Source organism: Lonchura striata, chromosome 2, assembly GCF_050655825.1.
Source record: "Lonchura striata isolate lonStrDom1 chromosome 2, ASM5065582v1, whole genome shotgun sequence".
Taxonomy (NCBI): domain Eukaryota; kingdom Metazoa; phylum Chordata; class Aves; order Passeriformes; family Estrildidae; genus Lonchura; species Lonchura striata.
Genome location: NC_140704.1, coordinates 65,704,899 through 65,725,745, shown reverse-complemented (window position 1 = coordinate 65,725,745; position 20,847 = coordinate 65,704,899). Strand labels below are relative to the sequence as shown.

The 20,847-nt window shown below is 41.6% G+C and overlaps 1 protein-coding gene across 3 annotated transcripts in view; it reads left to right on the top strand.

Annotated features, from left to right (window-relative positions):
• The window catches only part of NEDD9 (neural precursor cell expressed, developmentally down-regulated 9), a 116,927-nt gene that overhangs the window by 76,267 nt on the left and 19,813 nt on the right, over positions 1 to 20,847 (top strand). For all 3 annotated transcript variants that reach the window (XM_085571486.1, XM_085571487.1, XM_021536526.4), the window contains 5 exons: positions 1,643 to 2,083; positions 17,147 to 17,248; positions 18,104 to 18,205; positions 18,636 to 19,859; positions 20,178 to 20,267. In XM_085571486.1, coding sequence (XP_085427612.1) covers positions 1,643 to 2,083; positions 17,147 to 17,248; positions 18,104 to 18,205; positions 18,636 to 19,859; positions 20,178 to 20,267 — 1,959 coding nt within the window. The remainder of the gene's footprint in view (positions 1 to 1,642; positions 2,084 to 17,146; positions 17,249 to 18,103; positions 18,206 to 18,635; positions 19,860 to 20,177; positions 20,268 to 20,847) is intronic.

Sequence of the window (20,847 nt, the reverse complement as noted above, 5' to 3'; positions counted from 1 at the left end):
TCAGTTTGTATGCTGCATCTACTGCATCCAAATATTTCAACTTGAACACTTCAGACGCAGGGCTCTGTATATTTTTTCAAGTGCTTACAATCAGATTATAACCATCTCTGCTGACCAGCCTTGCTGAAAATCAGGCAGTCATGGAGCAATTGTTTCCAGTATGTCTGGAAATATCACCAGAGCCAAGAAATTAAATCTTCATGGCCTTTTTGAGGGGTCCAAGAATGTTAGTGCAGACAGCCTGCCTACTTTCCATTGAATACCTTGGCCGGTTACTCAGAACTGGATGTGCCATAGAGGCCTGCAAAGAAAGAGGAAAGGGAGGTAGTTCCATCTGCAAGAGGAGATGGTACTTGCTAGTAACACATCACAGCCAATAATCTTAAATCAACTCCAAGCTGGCTTAAAACTTCATAGCAGAAGTACTGCTGGGAATAGAACCCCAGCAGGGTGGAAGTCAGGGCAAGCTGCAAAGCCTGCCTGAAACACTGGGCAAATGCTTAGGGGTAGAGTTGTGTGAAGTTCATTGTTAATGGTACTGCTCCACTTGACATAATCAAGCCAAATGTATCTAAGAGTGCTTAAACTATGTTGACACAAGTCAAAGACACTCCTTGGCTACCCTAAGACTCCTCTTAAGTCACACACAGAGGCTCTTTATGGTGCTGGTTGATACCTACATTCTTACATTCTTTGAGATGGGCACTGCTTTCCTCATGGCATGGGCATGACCCCACTTGGGGTCACTGCGCACATTATTTTTTAGAATTATATTTTTATCTTGAAGGTCTTTCTACAGAAGGTGGACCTCAGAAGAACCATGTTCTTTGAAGTTGTTTTGGAGGGTTTTTTGGGTTTTTTTTGTGGTGGTGGTTTTGAGGCAGCAGGGGAGGAAGGGTTTTATCTGTTAAGCTCCTGCTATGCTATGCTTTGCCCCTGAAGAAGTTTGCATAGAGTGAGAAGGTACAAAGCTACATGCAAAGATGAGCATCATAGCTCAAAACCTGTAACATTTTGTCAACTCGTATTTTAGATAGTTTTTCTTACTAAGAGATCCATCATTACTAAGTCAACTGCAGGTGTCAGCTAAAAAAAGCCAGGCCACTGTCTTTACACTAATGGGATCTGCACCTCTGTGGAAAGTCTTTTGGGACCCCAGAAATGTAAACCTGTTTGGGAAAAACTACTCTGGATTACTCACTCCTTCTGAGTCTTGTTCAGGTTTATTTTTAATGGCTGCTAGCTGGCTGTAGCAATACACAGAGCATGTTTGTAGGGAAATCAGTGTCAAGAGATGACGGTATAAGCCCCTCATTCACAGGAAGAGCACCTCAGTGCCAGGAGCAGAACTCTTCTAACATTCTGTCTATTCAGGTGACTAGGCCATATAAACAGCTTCTAACCGACCCACTGTTGCTGAAAAATTTCACACTAGAAGCGTTGCTAATGTATAAGCCTCTTAACTTTCCCAACTTGGGACAGGGGAATTCTGTGCTGTATGATTTTCCATGTTCTTCTGATTTCCTGCCCACTTGTTTTTCAAATTCAGTTCTTATTTCCTATAACTTAGAATGTGCTTGAATATATAGAAAACTTCTGGCTTGTTTGTTGACTTGCTATTCTTGCTTTTGTTTCTCCACAGAATCTTATGGCAAGAGCCCTGTACGACAACGTCCCCGAGTGTGCAGAAGAGTTGGCCTTCCGCAAGGGAGACATCCTGACGGTGATAGAACAGAACACCGAGGGGCTGGAAGGATGGTGGCTCTGCTCCTTACACGGCCGGCAAGGCATCGTCCCCGGCAACCGGGTGAAACTCCTCATAGGTCCCGTGGTACAGGACAGTCCTCCTGGCCAGGACATGCCCAGCTCAGGATTGATGAATCAGCCCTTCAACCACCAAAAGATCTACCAAGTGCCAAGCTCGCATGCCTCGGTGCGGGACCCTGTCTACCAAGTGCCGCCTTCCCACCAGAATCAGGGAATTTACCAGATACCCACTGGTCATGGTCTGCTGGGACAAGACATTTACCAGGTGCCACCCTCCATGCAGAGGTGTATTGATGGTCCAGCTGTGGCTAACAAGGTGTGTGCATTTGCTTTTCCTTCATAGCTCCAGAGCAGTTCACGTGTCCTGAGAGAAGTGTGTGATTCTGGTTCCCCCCAGGCTGAAGCACATTTGGCCTGTGGCACTCTCACATTATATGTTCCAAAGAGCTGCTGCAGCAAGATGAACTCTCCCAGTTATTAATGAACAGTTCCATCATTTGCACAAGTAATTTTTGTTTAATTAAAAATTATATACTGTCTTGCTGGAGCAGTCCCAGTGGGTCTAAACTACAAAGAGGAATCAATGATTGATGTGACAAGGGCCATACTTGTAAGAGTGAGGAAACAAGAGGGTGATGATAATGAGGGATGTTTTAATACTAAACCTAAACCTTTTAAGAGTGCATTTAATATTTATCTAAATTTTTTGGTTAAAAGTGAGAACTGCAGCAGCTCCATGATGTAGCCATTACTGCATTATTGCATCATGTGGGTCCTCCCTTATTGCTGCTGTTCTTCTTAAGCGCTCCCCATCTTCTGCCACTCCCTCATTTTACGTTCACAGGATACCTGCCAGGTACCCTGGTGTCTGAAAAGGACTAACAAAGGAAGTATTGGAGAGCCAAAAAGACATTCTTTCAATCCCTCCATTCCCAGTTCAACAGCTCCAGATATCAGCATCCTCCTTACCTTTAGAGCTTAAAGCAAAGCATTAATATCCATTTTATGAGCAGATGATGGCTCTCCGGGAAGTTGTTTACTGGTTTAAACTCTCACCTAATTGAGTTTGGCAAGGTTGTCTGTTGTGTGGTTTTCCCCCACATCACCCACAAGTCAGCCTTTTTCATATCAGGCCTTTGGAAGACATCGTCTAATGTTTTTATTTCCTTGTTATAATTTCATTTTCCTTGATAAGAATAAATTGAGTTTTTGCCTTCTGAGCAAGAGAGGAAGATCTGTGAAACCATTCCAAGTCAATTTATAAAGAGGTTTGCTTACTCAGCTTCCACAGTTATGCTTTATAGGCTATGCAGGAAGATTATACAAGAAAATTGCACTTGCAGCACAGAGATAGGAGCTTTGTTGGAGCAATTAGATGAGTTTTCTTGATAACTCCCATGTATTTTCCTCTCATTTTCTTCTTTCCGTTTAGACTACATACACTGAAATCTTTTCCAGGATATTCTTTGCTTATCCACAGTGGATACCCTCCAGGGTAGGCAGTCAGCACCTGGTAAATAGTCTGTTGGGCCAGCACAGAAGAGATCTCATTTTAGGGTATGGCTGTAGGAAAAATTTTACAGCTCTGTTCAGAGATGCCTCAGCTATCCAGCTTGAGCACAGGAGATGCACCATACGGCAGATCTGCACTAAGGTCTCTAGGAAAGCCCCAGGAATTAGTTTGGAATGAGCACTGTGTGCCTTCATTTTAGTATCTGACTTGCCTAAATACTAGTAGGATAGTTTACTTAGCATAATGAATGTGTGTTTCTACTCCATACAGAAAGAATTTTCCCACTGATTAGAGGTGTCTTCTCCCTCCTTCCACCCTCTCCAGCTCCAGTGAAAATAACAGGACATTCTGCATAAACTTGTTGGCTTCTAGGACTGTGTTAGAACCCTTGAAATATTGAGAGACTGAAATCTTTGTTTTAGTCTAAGTGCAAAGTTCTTGTTGAGATACAAAAATCAGAAGCTGTGAAGCACCTGTTTTCTTCAAATTTATGCTTAGAAATTTTTCCAGCAACCTTGATGATGATTTTTTCTGAATTTAAGTCACCTTTAGCAAGTTATCTGTTTGTCAGAGTTGTGATTTGTTTTCATTTAATTCCTTGCAGCCCATGAAAGGCCAGCTTTGCTGCTCACTGTAAAATAACTAAACACACATGTTTATAAAGCACTTTATCCTCAATCAAAGTAAATGCCAACCTGCTTAGCCCTAGCCAATATTTGCTTATTGCTTTAGTCCTGACTCTAAATTTATTTAGCCCAAGAGTTCTTAGTCTCAGTATTCGTTGTGTTGTGTTAGTGGCTGGCAAGACTCATGGCAGCATCCTAGTTTGACCAGAGGTACATATGTCTCTTGCTCCTTGGAATTGCTCAGTTCTACACAGAAAGGAGCCCATTGGGATTGAAACCATGGCATGCAAGAGACAAGTTACTAGTGAAGGAGGTGTCTGAAATAAAACTACTACATTCTGTATCATCCTGATCTTGCTAAGCTGCTTTTTTACAGCTACAAGTCTCTGCTAATGCCTTTGTGAAAGAAAAGCCTAATTAAAAGGAAGCACTTTAGCACTTGTCTTCTTTGTATGAGGAAGCAGTCTGCCCTCCAAATCCTCCTCCTCTAGGGATCAGTAAAAACAATCCTTAATATTAAGAAAAACTGGGAATTTTGACAGTTTGAATTGGGGCCTCTTTGTTTTGTCTTCCAAAATGAGTAATCTCTTTTCTCAGACTTGTGACACCTGCTTCAAAGGCTTAAACGAGCCTCTCTGCATCCTTCCATCAGCAGAACCAGCTGGTCAGCAAGCTGTGGACTTTGGTAGCTATAAGGATGTTGAAGGGTTTTGCTGCAAGATCTTGCTGTATGCAAGTCTTCTCCCTTCCCATAGCAGGAGCAAGAGAAGAAAACTGTGTCCCCTGGGCACCAGTCTAAGCGGGACCAGCAGCAGTTTTTGTGCTATCACTTTCTACACGTGTCTGCTTGCTTCCCTTGTGCAAATGTGTGGCTTGGCTGCCATACAGGTTCTGCAGGCAGGGCTTAGGAGCTGCTGTCAGGCAGGAATTGTCTAGCCTCGAGCAGCATAAATCAACAGCAGGCATGTTATTAAGCTGTGCTGAGGTAACGCATCTCCTAAGCCAGCAAGGCAAAGCCAGTCAAAAAGGAGTCCTGAGGCAGGTAATTACAGTGATTGATTGATTCTGGCCAAACTGGTTGCTGACAACAGAGCTGTATTGGCTCCCTCCATCAAATAAAAATAGCTCCTTCTAGAAATCACTCTACCAGTGACAGAGATAAGGAGGGGTGGTTTAAAATTAGCCTTGGTTAGCCCCAGGCTTTTGCAGCTCTGCAAGTTCAGTCACAAAACGGTTCCGCCCCAAAGTGTGGAGAGCATCTGAGGAGCATAAAGAGGTGGAAGCTGTGTCTTAGAATATATTCCCTCTTTCTGTGCTCTACCTTGGAACTTATTCTCTTTTGCTGCAGTCAGCAAAAAAAAAAAAGAACTATCAGACAAATCTGACATTCAGGAAACCTGGATTTTATCCTTGTCACAGAATTCTGCATGGTCTTGAGTGTTGCTTTTGCATCTCAGCTGCAAAATATGTGGGTTAATTATGAAGGAACTCATTCTGTACAGACTGCTTTGAGAGCATCCTTTGGGAAAGGTGCCGACAAAGCACAAAGATTCTTTTGCATCTGTGATTAATCATTAGTTCACACCTAAGCTGTGAGTAGGGAAAGCTATACATGAAAAAAAATAGTCACTATCATAATTTAAACACTCATTTTCTGGCTCAGTGTTTCCCCTGGCTGATTTGTTGTGCTGTCCCTGCCATCCTGAAAATAGCATTGGCCAAAAAAATTAAGGGAATTATTTCCTTGTTGGAAAACAACTTTCTGTAGGAACCAGTAGCTGTCAGGAGAACTGTTGGTCAAGGAAACTCTGCACCAAACAGATTGAGACTGATGTTTGACCAGGGAAGAGACCGGACTGTGGGAGTTACCAGCCCTGAACTACAGGTCCCACAAGGCACGGACCAACTCAGACAAATACAGATAATTGCCAGCTTGGAACAAATCACCTTTTTTGTTTGTTGGTCTGTTTGAACTGGAATGCTGCGGTTCAGGAAACACTCAGATTTATCCACCTTTTATAAGTGGATAGAGCGGAATAGGGAAGGAACTCATCTTCATCCCGGCCTATTTCCAAGTATAAACATGTCCTTGACAAATCCAGGGTTTCACACCCCACCATCCTACTATCTCTGCCTGTATCAAGAGGTCACTGCTTTCAGCAGGAGATTTGGGTAAACCATGGCTATGGGAACGGACCTTGTTCCCTGGGTTTTATTTATGTTAAGAGTCATGCTGGTTCAATGCACGAGAAAGTAGAAACACCACCCCACAAGCAGCACCACCCTGACAATTCTGGCACAGACTTCAGTAGCAGGAGCCAGTTAGCCACATTATGACATTTTTTCTTCCAGTTACACAAGTACTGTCCTAGCTGGGAAGAAACAAATGGCTCCTTATAATAGTTCCAGAAATAAGCCTGCCTTGACATTATTGTCTTCTTTTCCCTGCCTATTTTCACATTTACAAAATAAGAAGAGAAAGACATTAAGCACAGTAAAGAGTTGTGTGGCAGATTATTTTAGAAAGAATGGGATCATATCTAGTGTTGTTAAAATGTATTTACATACCAAGATAATGTCCCCATTTACCCTCAGTCCTGAAATACCATAGTTTTCTGTGATGGGGTTTCCATAAATGGCCCCAACAGTGATCTTATAGTCCCTCTTCTCTTCTGCTTTCACATTACAAACTCTACTTTGGGGATTTGTATCCCTCGTAACAAAATATTGCTTCTGTGTTAAAGTGCTGAGCACACAGGAAGTTTGCTGAGTGCAGCAGGAATGGTAACACATACCTCAACACTCAGAGCTGGCTTTCACAAAGTGTCCTCTAAAGGATGAAAATACCCCAAGTTAAATGCAAGCTCAGTGGTTAAAACAGCACACAGCTGTTTTCTTAGGCTCGGGAGTTTCCCTTGTAACTTTCCATGTGACGTTAATAGGAGAACAACCATTTTTCTGATAAAAAGTCAGTGCAGTTAATCCCTCATCCACAAGGCAGAGTAAGCAGTAGTTAGTCTCTGATGTGATTTGTAGAGAAGTATTTAAAGAAAAAGACTGCATTTTATTGGGCTGAGCAAATATATGAGCTCAACATTACTCCCTGTTCCTCCCTGAGCACAGGGCTCTTTTTCATCAGTTCTATTTGTAGACCAGAGGCATGCATTTTCTCCCCCCGGAGTACCAGAAAAAAAGGCCAGTCCTGCAATCTCATCCAATAACCAAGGTCTCCAGGGACAGAAATCTCTATGCACAAAAGCAGGATCAAACTTTTGCTAAAAATAGTAAAACAATAGCAATAGCAATAATAAAAGAAAAATTAAAGCTTATGGATTCTTTCTTAGTGGTTAGAAACCTAACTGAACCTTTGGTTATGTCTGAAACAAAACACCAAATTCAGGTAATCTAAGTTGCCCTCCAAGTACTAAAAGCTAAGAACAGCAGCAGAGCATTTATAAAAAAAAAATTCCACATGAGTGGAAAACTGATTATTCAGAAAGTGAATCTCATCATGAGGAGGAAGTGTGGTTTCTGGAGGTAGGAAATGGGGAGATGAAGACAGGTTGCTGGCCATCAGAAAATACAGTTCTAGTGAATCTAAAGTCTTGGCAGGCATTCTATGATTTTTAGATGTTTTTATTTGGAAGATGACTAATTGGCATCAGAATATCATCATTCCCTATGTTTGCATGAAACATTTCAATTTTTCTTTTTTATATAGCAGAGGCAGTATTGCAGGGTTTGGTTTTTTTTTTGTTTTTTAACATGAATCTAAATTAATCTTTCTCCCCAAACAGACTGTTAAAATGGGAGCAAAGTGAAATTAAGGTAGTTAAGTTCCTAGGAGACAGGAACCTTCCATAAGCCAGTCTATCCCTAATCCTTAAAAGACAGTAATAGAGTCCCACTGGGTCTTACGATCACAACTTTTGCATATGCACAATCAGTCATGACTGAGGTTTGGTATAATTATTACACAGATGCAAAAAAAACTATTAAGGACAGAGTTTATATCTGCCTAAAAGGTGTCTTTGCCTTCCATAAACTTGCCAAAGTAAGCTGTGCTAATCTAAACACCACTTACTAGAAGCACTTCTCTGTACAGCTGCCATGAGATACCCATACAGAAATGGTGCCAATACAGATTGTGAGCCAGAGAACCTCTACAAATGAAATCAAATCAAATCAAATCAGGCTTCTTCCTCATGGAAGGTTTTATTTGCCTCTCTCTCTCAGAGCAGCATCGTTCCCAACTTAAATGATTTAGGGGCAGTTCCATTGTTTCTGCCCAAGTGTACCTCTGGGAACACTCAGAGGAATTGAAACTCTCTGGCAGTGCTTTGTCTCAACCATTTTTTTGCCCACTGGGAAATGCCGATTCACAAAAAGTTAAATTGTTGACAGGGAAGGATCTGTTCTGGGAAATGTCTTAAAGGAAGGGAAACAAGAAGTCATAGAAATACCCTGTTACAACAATTCCCAAATGAAGCTTCTTCCCCCAGTCTAGAAATTCAATATAAGAGGAAAAAAATAACAGAAAAAAAAATATTAAATACCTCAAAAGAATTAAAATTATTTATATGAACTGAACCAAACTGGTTTTTGTTTGTGAGCCTTTAGGATTTCGTGTCATTCACAAGATATTCTCTGCCCTACCTGTCTTAACACCTTATCCTTTTTCTTTCTTTCCTCTCCTCTGCCCAACTTGCTCTAAACTTGGGCTTCTGTCTTTGAAAAGAGACAGTCATAGTATTACCAGCACAGAAAACAAACACTGGTTTGCAGTTGGTTCTTCATGTGACAACCTTATTGAAGTGGGGAGACTAGACAGGCTGGGATGGCCAAAGTAAGATCCTCTTCTTTATCATGGACAGGAGACCCAAATGCTGAGGTGCTGAGTTTTGCCACATACTTTTCATTTATTGGAACTGCAGCTCAGACTTAATCACAGTTTTCCAAAGAATGCTTTAGCAGACACACAGACTTCTCTACTAAAACTTATCACACAATAATTGGAGAGAGGATTCTTTCTCTGTAAGACCCATCCACAGACATTACTTCAGGGTTCATCACCACAGTATTTCAGAGCTCATCACCTCTTCTATCACCAGTCCCATCACATATCAGCTTTTTAGCTCTGGTGGCCAATACATGCAAAAATGATGATGTCTCTGTCTGCCTAAATATGAGTAATTGTCATGGAGATGACATGACACTGGTAAAACTCTTACCAAGGATGTTGGACCACTGTCTTCTTCACACTCCTCTTTAAAGTGCTGATAATTTAATAGCAATTGTATGATTTGCTCATCTCGTTCTCTTCCTCTCCACTCAAAAATGGGACATTCTCAGAAGTGTTGATTTGACTGTCTTTAATTACATTTTGTAAGCAAGAATGACTCTTACCAGAATCTTGGAAATACCCTTTCCCAGTCAGCCTTGCAATTCAAGGCCAGCCAGTGCCAAGCCTGTTCCACTGAAGCAAGCAGAAAAGTTGCTCATAACACAACTGGCAGCAAGCCCTAGAGCTGATGTGAGAGAGAGCAGGATTATGTCACGAAAACATCATAAAATAAATTAAAAAAAAATACCCAGTCAAATCTTGCCAGTGACAATGCTGTTGAGATTTTTTTTTTGTGCTTTGTACAGCTCATTTGGTAAGATCTGGAGATACAGACCTTTTTATCTGCATTTAGTTTGTAATCATGAACATCAGTGAGAAAAAATTCAACACTATCATTAAAGGCTACAGCTAATGCAAATTCAGCACTATTCCACCACACTTCATAGAGCCCTGTCATTTTATACTAATCAGAGCTTAGAATGTTTATGTAGCTCCAAGATTTTTTTTTTAATTGTTTGGAAAGACTATAAATCTGCATTTCAGTTTTAGGAAAAAAACAGAACTTAAAAATAGTGTAATGACCCTGCTTTTGTGTACTGATTAATGGAAGAAGTAATACCAGAAGTTAAAAAATCAGGATTAGGCTAGTTGCAAAGCAGTTGGTTATACCCTTTTCACCAGCAGTGAGGGCTTAAATCCAGGCCAGCTTGGGATGTCACATTTTTTTATCTTAAATTTGTTTCACAGTTTGTCCTCTATATCTTCAAGACTTGTATAAGTCTTGTTGAAATAATATAACCTCAAAATTGTAACACCCATTTTCCTTACATGCTATTGTTTACATGTTTTTTTAAGACTGGGCATCTACTGGTGAGGCACTTCATAGGCCTCACCAGTAGAAAACATTTAAAAGTTTGTGTTTAAATTCCTGAACCTAATAATTTTTAACACACCATGAATAAGGGACATCTGGACTTGCTTTAGGTTTTGAGAGCATTAACAGCAGAATCTTCATAGGTGTAGGTCTTGGACAGCAAATGGAGATAGTGTAGGAGAAAATAAGCAGGTTTTTTAAAGATAAAAGCAGCATCAAGAGGTAAATCAGTTGTGCATCGGGGCAGTATTTGTCATGTGTTCTTGTCTTCACACATCTGAGTATTCTAAGAAATCTCAGTGGCGAACACCCCCTCAACAACAAGCAGCAGTGTCACGATGCGCCTTGGGGCCACACTTCTTTTTGCCGCATGCTACAGCTGATAACTCGCTCAGCCCAGAAAATCAATACAGTAATTTCTGGCAATTTCCTCTTGCCTAGCAGAGACATTTGGGCCTTAGCACTAGGAACAACTCATAGCTGAACTACAAGTCCAGTGCATCAGAAGAAATGCCTCTACAGACTTCCTCCCCAATCTTCCAAGCTTGTGAGACTTGATCAAAGCTCTCCAACAACTCAGTCTTGGCAGAAAATACTACACCAGAACATTTTATAGTGGCCCAATGTTCATACATTATTTGGATTAAAATAAAGTGCTATGAGTTCCTAATCTTAAAACCTGTAGCAACTTACAAACCCAAACATTGGTAAGAGTATCCTTAGCACGTGTGAAACTCCAACCTTTACTCCTTGGCAGCAGGGAAATACAATGTAGTTGTATACAGCAAATAAGTAAGTAAAAACATGATTGCTTGTTTTTTTCAGAGCAGGCAACAGAAAGTGATATATAGGTATTACTGTCAAGAAATTTATTATCAGTCACTGGAAATCCTGATGCAGCTTGCAGAAAACATGAGTGGAAACACTGTGTGCTTTCTATGAAAATGACAGTTTTAGCCAGCTAGCAAGGTTCTTTCAAATACCTAAATTACCTGTGTGTTTTTCAACCCAACCTTTCTGCAGTTCAGCTTAGCCACTGAAACTTCACCAAGGGAAAAAAATGTAAAACATTTAAAGAGACATACGTGGCTTCCTAAGTACATCCAGCAGAACAGCAAGAAGGGCTAAGGAGTGGTTCACTGCCTGATCTGACATAATTCAATGGCTTCTGTCACTGCCTTGCAAAAGGCAAGGACTTCAAGAGAATAGGGAATTTTTCCCCCTTAATTCTCTCTGATATTTCCCTGTACTCTCTTTGTCTATTTTATGCTTGTTACAAGCCTAAGACAACCCAGATGGATGTTACATATCCACTTATGGGGCTCAGCAGCAGAATTTCAACAATTAGAGCTTCGTGTTAAATTTAAAGAAATAATTAACAGCAGTAAACAGACATGGCTTTTGGTTTCTTTTTTTCATTTCTTTACATTTTGATTCATGTTTCCCACACACAGGCTTTATGCCAGCCCCCTTTCATGCACCACCACCTGGCCTTCTCCATGGCAGAATTCTTCCCAGGGTAAGCAGTGGCTGGCAGTAGCTCATCAGCTGCTGAGTCCTGCCCATGGGGTGAAGAGGAGAGCATCGTGGGGTGAAATATGTTTTAATACAGTGATTTGTCCCAATCTAAAATATATGCCCTTCCTTTTCCACCTTCAAAAAGCACTGTTTAAATCTATTTAAAAAGCAGCCAGCAGGCATTAATGGGCTCTTGAGGTTGAGAGGCTATACCAGGAAATACCAAGCTGCTGTTTTTAGCTCCCCTCTGCATGTGGTTTGTGTGGGGCAAGGTGTTGCAGAGATGCAACATACCTCTGGTCAGTTCTGTCACCTGTAAAACTCACTTGTTTCCTATCATTCTGCATATCAGGAACTGCGGTTCATGAGAACAGGCTAGATTCTGCCCTCATGGTACTGCTATAAATTCAGAGTAATTTTGTTTGCTTCAGTAGGTTTATATGCTCTTGTCCTTGTGAAACAATGTAAACTACAGTTTTGTGTGTCTGCTCTAGGCACGAGAATGGTATTCTTGTTGCCGTAGTTAGGAATGTTCTCTGTTGCAGCCCAACATGCATTTTAATCCTGGGAGAAATAGAATGTTGGTTTTTTTCCCCCCCTATATTTAGGAAAGCAGGATTTAATGAATCACAGGACTGGATATTTTGTAAAGTACATGCAGAGTCAGCTCTTTTTTCTTGGTTAGGGACATGCCATTGGCATGGAGAAGGCCCAAGAGCGTGGAAGAGCGTGGTCTTCAGCAAGAACAGAACAAACTTTCTGCTCAGTTGTCTTTGTTTTGCAGTACTGAAAGTTTGAAGGCTCATTACATGTTTCACTAGAGCCAAAGTTGGTCCCTGTTAGCTGCTCTGCACGGATTAAGTGGTTAACAATGTTTTGAGAATGTTGTTGGGCTAGATAGTTTGTGGGAACACCATCTGTTTCCTTTAACACGTAAACAAGGAAAATTGCTGGTTTGAAATGCAGGATTATTTTTTTATACTTGGGTGACCACAGGCATTCTTAAAAGAGAAGAGGTAAAAGGGAAAATAATCCTCATGAGATATGAAGTGTAATGGCATTGTTAGAAAATAAATTTTTGAGTGTCAGATGGGGCTGCTATCCCTGATCTAGAATTGGCTAATGTGGAATATCTCCTTTGCAGTCACCTCCTTCCTTCTGAATTCATCTTCAAAAATAAACTACCATAAAATCATAAAAAATTGTTCAACGATACATTGGAAGGGCTGAGCATCCCATTCAGAAGGACCAAGTTAATTTAATATATTTATGGGTAAATATCCAAAATCAAAAATTACTTCTGACTGGGTTTGTTATCTTTCATACTTCATCTGCCCAGCTACCCCTCTCTTCCTCAGACAGAAGCAGTGCAACTCCATGTCCTGATGACCCATATGAGGTCATGAGAGTAAGAACAAATGCCCCACATTTTTCCTTTCTCAAGCAGTGTGGACATTCTTTTAATTATTGTTACAAAATGTTTACTCCAGATAAGCTTTGGTGATGAACTTCTTCTGTTCTGAATTGATCATATAAGCAGTCCAGCTTAAAGAAAAGCATTGGAAGGAAAGAGGAGTTGAGGTAAAACAGGAAACATTCTTGTACTCAGTGCAGACCAGATTATCATCTGCAGGAGATTTTGCTGTGAAATTACTGGTAACTGGATAATAATTCTCCACACAGGAAAATATACCCAAGTCACTGTGAGAAAAAAGCTGTCTTTCATGTTATCGGCAAACATTGATTTTCAGTCGCTGGGTATCTTAAAATAATATTTTCTGCCTTTCATATAATTTTTTCAAAAGCCTAAAGAGGAGCAGAAATAAAAGCATCTGATGCATTTTTATTTGGAAAATAAATGCCATCATAAGTAGAGTGCACTGCTAACCATAGCCCTGCAGACACCTCAGGTCTTCTGTCCACAATGGCACTTGCAGGCGGACTTTACTCATGAATACCCAGAATCAAGCATTTTGCACTTTAACATCTCACTTTCTTTGACAGCAGCTAGACACACCCAGAACACATTTTTGTTTCAACCAAATAAAGGAGTGACAGTGCTTGACCACTGCTTCAGGTCTGGGAAAGAGCAAAAGTGCCTAGATTATATAAAAAGTCTTGCAGTGCTGAGTGAAACTGGTTTCCCTTGTGTGGTCCATCTATCTCTAGTGTAATTTTTTAGGATTGTATCAGCACAGTAAATAAAAGCAGCACCCTTGTAGTACTGTAAATCTTTCATATGGCATTTGTTATGTCAGTATTTTTTTGAAAAGAGGGAAAGGCCTCTAAAGATGACCTACCAGAGTATCTGCAACTGCATGAAACTCCTGTATGCAGAGGAGGGAGAATTTCTCTGCAAACACTGGGCATGAGCAAGCATCTCTTCCATGCATGTTCCAGGATCCATGGTGCAAGGCTATCATATGTTTTGTGACCAGGGATTCTTGTTACAAAAGCAAAATACTATGTTTACCTGTGAGAAGAGCTAGTGGTTTTACTTGTGTGTACTTAGGGACATGGCTTAGTGGTGGACTTGGCAGTGTTAAGTTTGTGGTTGGACCCAGTGATCCTAAAGGTCTTTTCCAGCCTTCTGTGATTCTATGCGTTATTACCAGTGCTGCTTGGATCAACTCCCTTTTTTATATTAGAGGCCTGTGACTTTGTTCACAAAGATCAATTCTCTGAGCAAGAAGAGAGTGGTGGTGTCTTTTATCACAGAATCACAGAATGAATTAGGTTGGGAAAAACCTTTGAGATCATTAAGTCCAACCTGTGGCCTAATACCTCCTCATCAGCTAAACCATGGCACTGAGTGCCACATCCAGTCTTTTTTTAAAACATCCAGGAATAGTGACTCTACCACATCCTTGGGCAGACTAGTGCCCAATCACTCTTTCAGTGAAGAATTTTTTTCTAACATCTAATCTAAACTTCCCCTGGCACAGCTTAAGACAGTCCTCTTGTTCTGTCAGTCATTGCCTGGGAGAAGAGATCAAACCCCAGCTGGCCACAACCACCTTTCAGAGAGCTGTAGAGAATGATAAGGTCTCCCCTTAGCCTTATTTTATCCTGAAGGAGTTCAGTCATTCAGTTTCTGGTGTAGAACGAAACTGAACAAATGGGTATAAAAATTTCACACGGAGCAAGCAATATCTGTCTTTTTGGAGCCTGACACATCCTGAGTCCTGCACTGTCCATCTAGGCAGCAAACAGCAGGTGAAGCAGAGCCAAACTGCAGCAGTGCACCATTCCTCCTGCTTCCAGCACAGCATGGGGCCTCTGGTTGCCTGCCATGAACACCCGTTTTTTTCTTTTTTCTGGGATGGTCAAGCAGTTTCCCAGCATATTAGCAAGCAGCCTAATGCCACAGTGTTCACAGCAGCAGAAGGGCTGGTGGAGATGGGCTACCCAGGAAACAGCCCTTTGTTTTTACTGCACATTGTTGGTTCTCCCAGAGAATCACTTCGACACACTGAATGACTCATTGAAGTAGCTCCATGGTTGTAATTCTGGAGCCCTTGGAAGGAACCTCTGAGTAAACATGGCTTAAAACCAAATTCTTCTGTCTTGACTTGGGTAGAAATCATTTGACCAGCAGTACACAGCTGAGGGGGAAAAAAGGATGCAAAATATATATGGCAAACTATTCTAGTCTGGTCACTAACCCTCACTGGCAGAAAAAGCATGATGAAGTGATATTGATACAAGTTAGAATTTTCTCTGGCAAACAGAATAATCCCAGTATTACATGAGAGTGGCCTGGGAGGGATACTGTCTGGAGTGACCCCTTGTGGGAAGCTCCCAGTAACTTCAGAAAGAATTTCCTTTAAAGTTTTGCCCATAGATACCTTTTACAATGCAGTAGATGATTCTGTGGGACAGGAACGGCCTGTCATAAATGCAATATTTTTAGATTCTTTTTTAAAATACTCTTGTGTATGTATGCCCTATTAGCCACATGCCTAACTGAGCAGTTCTCTCATATGGAGCCCTCTGGAGACTCTATCACTTCCAGTTCCTGTCCTCTGATGGTAATTCAAGGAAAAGCACTTGCAAAAGATGGGTGGTCTTCCCCCGCCTGCCAGGCGTGACTGTTTCTCCTTTCCCCAAGGTCCATAGTCAGGGCAGGGCTGGTGCTGCCTTGGGATACTCACTGAATCAGACCTGCACTTGTGCTACAAAGGCACTCACCGAGGGGGAATCCAGTGCTTGTTTCATGGTACAGGAACAGAGACTGCACAGCCGAATCTGCGTGGCAAGTGAAAAGAAGGAAAGTCTGTGGTGTTAACATAGCAGAGAAGAGGTAGGGGGTTAGCATGAGGGACCTCAGTCTAGAAAAACTCACTGTGAAATCTGGCCAGGATGCAAGGATTCCTTACAGCAAAACCTGCCATGGGATGCTTACTAAGCGTTTGGGTAGAAATGCTGTTGGTATGTCTTGCATACATTTCTAAGGAGAGTTAGGTAGCTCTGGTATAAAATTTTCCCCGGCTCAGTACAAAGCCACATCTTATACAAGCCTATGTACTTTGCCATTTTGTGCTTTTGGGTTACAGTATTTATATTTTTTTCTTAGAGCTAAATAGCACCAAGCAGAGGTTAAGATGTCAGCATTTCCAACAAACCCCATTCTCTTTCAGGGTTAGGTAACATTACTTTTATACCACACTGTGCTGAAATTCTGCTGTGCAGATGCTGTCCAAGACTTAAGGCATTCCTTTTTCACACGATTTTATTTGTAGTTATTATGGTAGTTAATGGTTTACAAAATGTCAAAAAAATGTAAATTCTAAGCTTTCTTGTTTTTCAGAGACTGATATTGCATTATATACTTCAAGAATGGCTTGACATTTCCCATCTCTTAGCCACTAACATAGATGAACCAAGCAGAGACAGCAAAATCAAATGTCCTGCTTTGGAAAGTTTAAGCATATCGTTTCCATATAAAAAATTTCTAAAGCCTCAACTCACACTCAGTTCTCCAGGATGTTGTGCAATGGAGCACAGTAACACATGGAGTCCTGCTGGAGTAGGTGGGAAATACCTCTGCAAGCAAAGGCATAGACTCCCAGAGACTAAACATAGGATTTTAAGCCTCTGACAAGGAGTGGGGATAATCACACCTAGCAGGATCAGTGTACACAGCCCTGATCTCAGCGAGTGGGTGGTGCAGCTATCACCTCTTATGGTCTGTGCTAATGGGAGGTCAGTGGGAAGAAAGGACCAAGCTCTCAGACCTGCACACAGTCTGTGCTTGGCAAATAGAAGACAGTGTAGAGCACTAGAAAACAGTCATGTCAGGGCTAGTCTGGAAAAAAAAATGGTGCATTTGTAGCTACTAACACTCATTTTAGAGTGTTCAGCTCTCAGAAGGGTATGCAGACTGGTGTTACTAACATTGCCAATGATGCTTGAATGTTAACAGGATTGGATTGTTTATACCCTGTGCAGTTACAGAGAGATCCTCAGAGACTTAACGTTTCCTCATTTTCCTTTACCCACAGGTAATAACACCAGTCAGGTCAGGACAAGGTTATGTTTATGAATTCCCTTCTAAACACCAGAAGGATGCCTACGATATCCCCCCCGTTCGCCCTCTCCAAGGGGTAGGTACCAATAAAAGTGCCAACAAGGCTGATAGAGCACAAAAGGTGATGAATTTCTACCAGACTTTTATGAGTAAGGCAAGTTCTCTCATTTCAGAGAGAAAATATGTTTTAATTAGATGCTGTGGCTTATTCACAGATCACAGACGTATTTCAAAGTTTTATTTGATGTTGACTAAGATTTGGCAGCACACCAAATGCAAAAGTCCCATTTGTTCTCTCTGTTTTGATCAAAGAGTATATCTAAACAGAATAAATTTGCTGCCTGGGAACATTTTTTTCCCCTGTTCTTTGTTGTTGCATAGTTGACAGTAATTCACTCAGTAAGGGTAAAATTATCACCTAGATGAACAGCTGCTATGCAGGGAGTTGTTTTAACCACCTATTAACTGCACCATGTCACTGAGCTTGAACTGTATCTTTGTTCTGGACCCTTAGCAGTCAGTCCCCAGGACCACAGACTGGTAGAGTGGATGCTGGCAGGACCTGGAACTCAACCACCCTGGATGTCAGGGTGTGATCAGTTCTGGTCAAATGTGCTCCCCTGTTCACCCCAAGAGGTAACTGTAATGGACTGACCCTGATTTACCTCTCAGGAGGGAAGTCAGCCTTGACTTCATCTCTCCAGCCTGATGTCCACACCATTGCCCAGAGGAGACCTAGCAAAGTTCATTTCCTCCTAACTGTCCAAAATTCTAGGCAAATCCAAGATGTTCTCCCATATGAAAAAAAACTGAAGAGCTTGGGTCACATTCAAACTTTCTGAGAGGAAACACAGAATCTGTGAAAATTCATCTAATAGCAGAGCTTTCCCTGAGGTGACTTGTTTCTGTAACCAATTTATTCTTTCTTCAGATATATGACATTCCCCCCACATCGGTTAAGGGGCCTGTACGTCCAGTTCCCATGGGAGAAGCAAAAGCCTTAGGAGTGTATGACATACCACCTGCCAAAGGGGTAAGAATTATTCTCTTTACACAAGATCCTGTATTTTCATGTCTAGCCAAAGACATGTTCTAACAAAGGTTCATGTATGATCCTGAAGGAGAAGGAGAATTAAATGCTTTAAAAACTTCCTTAGGTTTTTATATTATTAAAACTCGTGAAGTGAAGCCCTACATCAAATTTAAGGTTATGAACTATAAATTTATAATTAGATCTACATTATCTTTGTGGCAGCATGCTGCCTTTTTGGATTTTGCTGCTTATGGGAATTTGCGTTGAGATAAGTGATAAAAAGTGAGGTATTAAAACTGACTCTCAGTCAAACTTAAGATAAGTAGCTGTCTCTTTGAAAGTCAATAGTAGATCTTCCATCCCAAATGGAAGATGGTAAATATTTTGCTATTCTAGTCAAAGGTTTCATGTTCTGTTTTCTGTGACTCAGGTCTATGCTGCACCTCCATCTGCATGCCAAGATGATACAGCCCTGAGGGAAAACGTGCAGGATTTTTCATCTCCAGTGGGCCACAGTGTAAGACCAGAAGGGGTATATGATATTCCTCCACCCATCACCAAAGCAACTGGAAAAGAACTTAATAGATTTTCTCCTGAGAGCGTATTATTGCCAGGTGGAATGCCACAGACACAGAGTGTTTATGATATCCCTACGAACCATCAAAACCATTTTCTTGGACAGCAAATTGCACCTGAAAAAGATGTTTATGATACGCCAAGGGGAATTGCATTCCCAGGACAACACACAGGACTCAGTGAAAATCCCATTGCAGAAGGAAGGGAAGGTGTCTATGATGTGCCACCACCAATCCTCCAAGACAATAAAGGCTTACAGGATGTGACTGATGGGATGAATAGGTTGTCTTTCTCCAGCACAGGAAGCACAAGGAGTAACATGTCCACATCATCAACGACATCAAAAGATTCTTCTCATTCAGCATCAACTGCACAGGACAAAAGATTAATCCTTGATCCAGACACTGCTATAGAGAGGCTTTATCACCTCCAGCAGATGGTAGAGGCAACTGTCAATCACCTCACAGCCTTCATTACACCAGACTGGCGGTCCTATGGATATATGGAGAAACACATCAATGAAATTCACGCTGCTGTGGATAAGGTAGAGCAGTCATTGTTGGAGTACCTCCAGTTTGCCAAAGGATCGGCAGCCAATGCTTCCTACCTGTCTGAGTTCAGCCTCCTCAACAAAATGAGGAGGGAGGTGCAAAGGCTGGAGGACTCTCACCAGATCCTTACCCAAACCAGTCATGACTTGAACAGCTACAGCTGGTCTTTGAATGTCCTAGCTGTCAACAGAGTGCAGAACAAGTGCGATGACCTGGATCGGTTCGTTATGGTGGCAAGGACGGTCCCGGATGATGCCAAGCAGCTTACCACCACCATCAGTGTCAACGCAGAGCTGCTCTTCAAACAGGCACTGGGCAGCTCCCATTTCAAAAACATACCAGAGAATATAATGAACGCTCCTGACTGTGTGTATGACAGTCCTCAGATGCAGCGTCATGGAGAAAAAGCACAGAACCACTGCAGCTCCCTTCCCCCACTCCTGAGTAAAGGCCAGCACCCTTACAATGCTACCAGTGAGATCTCAGAAAAGAGCTGGATGGATGACTACGATTATGTTCACCTGCAGGTAGGTAAACCCAACACCTTGTTCTGCACGAGGCCGTGTAGGAGCTCTCTGTGGCTTTTGTAGAAGCTTCTTGTGGGAAAGCAGCAATCGATTGCCACGCTAAAGCATATTCCAGAGTAATTTCACCAGGGTGATTACTTACTGTCAAATAGGACTGTTGGATTTCTAATAGTGGTAGCCTTTTGCTCTGCCACACTATCCTTTCATTTTCTGTGGAGCACTACTAGTGAAAAAGCCAATACAAAGCAGCCTCTTTCTTGACCTGTGAGCTCAGGAGCAGTTTTGATTTAACACAGTCTCTTCTGTTATACAAAACAGGGGAAAGAAGAGTTTGAAAGGCAACAGAAGGAGCTTCTGGAGAAAGAAAATATCATCAAGCAGAGCAAAATGGAGCTAGAACGCCATCAGGTATGTTCTCCCAGGTGTATAACTGCCCTGGAATGCAGCATTCCTCACACACAAGGAGCACTGGTCAAATAGAGCAGGAGGGGCCCTCCCCTTAGCAGTGTGCAGAGGATACAGATAATAAAAAGCAAAGAGTTTAAAAACTCTAAAAGTTCACCACGGAAGAGAAACAAGCTTCTCTGATGTCTCACAGCAGGTCAGTCACAAAGCCAGCTTGAGAACTTGGCTTTCCTGACCTGCCATCCAGGGCCTCCTCAATCACTGTACCATATTGAATACATGTGCCACCTTCACATCTGCTCAGTGAACATCAATACTATCAGCTTAAATATTGTGCTAAACATCTCTTTTAGTGCTAAAAAAAGTAGGTTCACAAGATTGAGTGCTGTCACTTTTCCCTCATATTAATTCTTCAGTATGTTGTTGCCATATTGTATGGCAGAAAATTGTACAAGCAATGAGGAGGTGATATTTAAAGGGTTTTCATCTCAAAATCCCACAGAGATGACAGCTTTTTAAAGATTGTGTAGGAGTCATTGCCACTTGTATCCATCTCTCTCACTTGTGATTTCAGAATACTCCA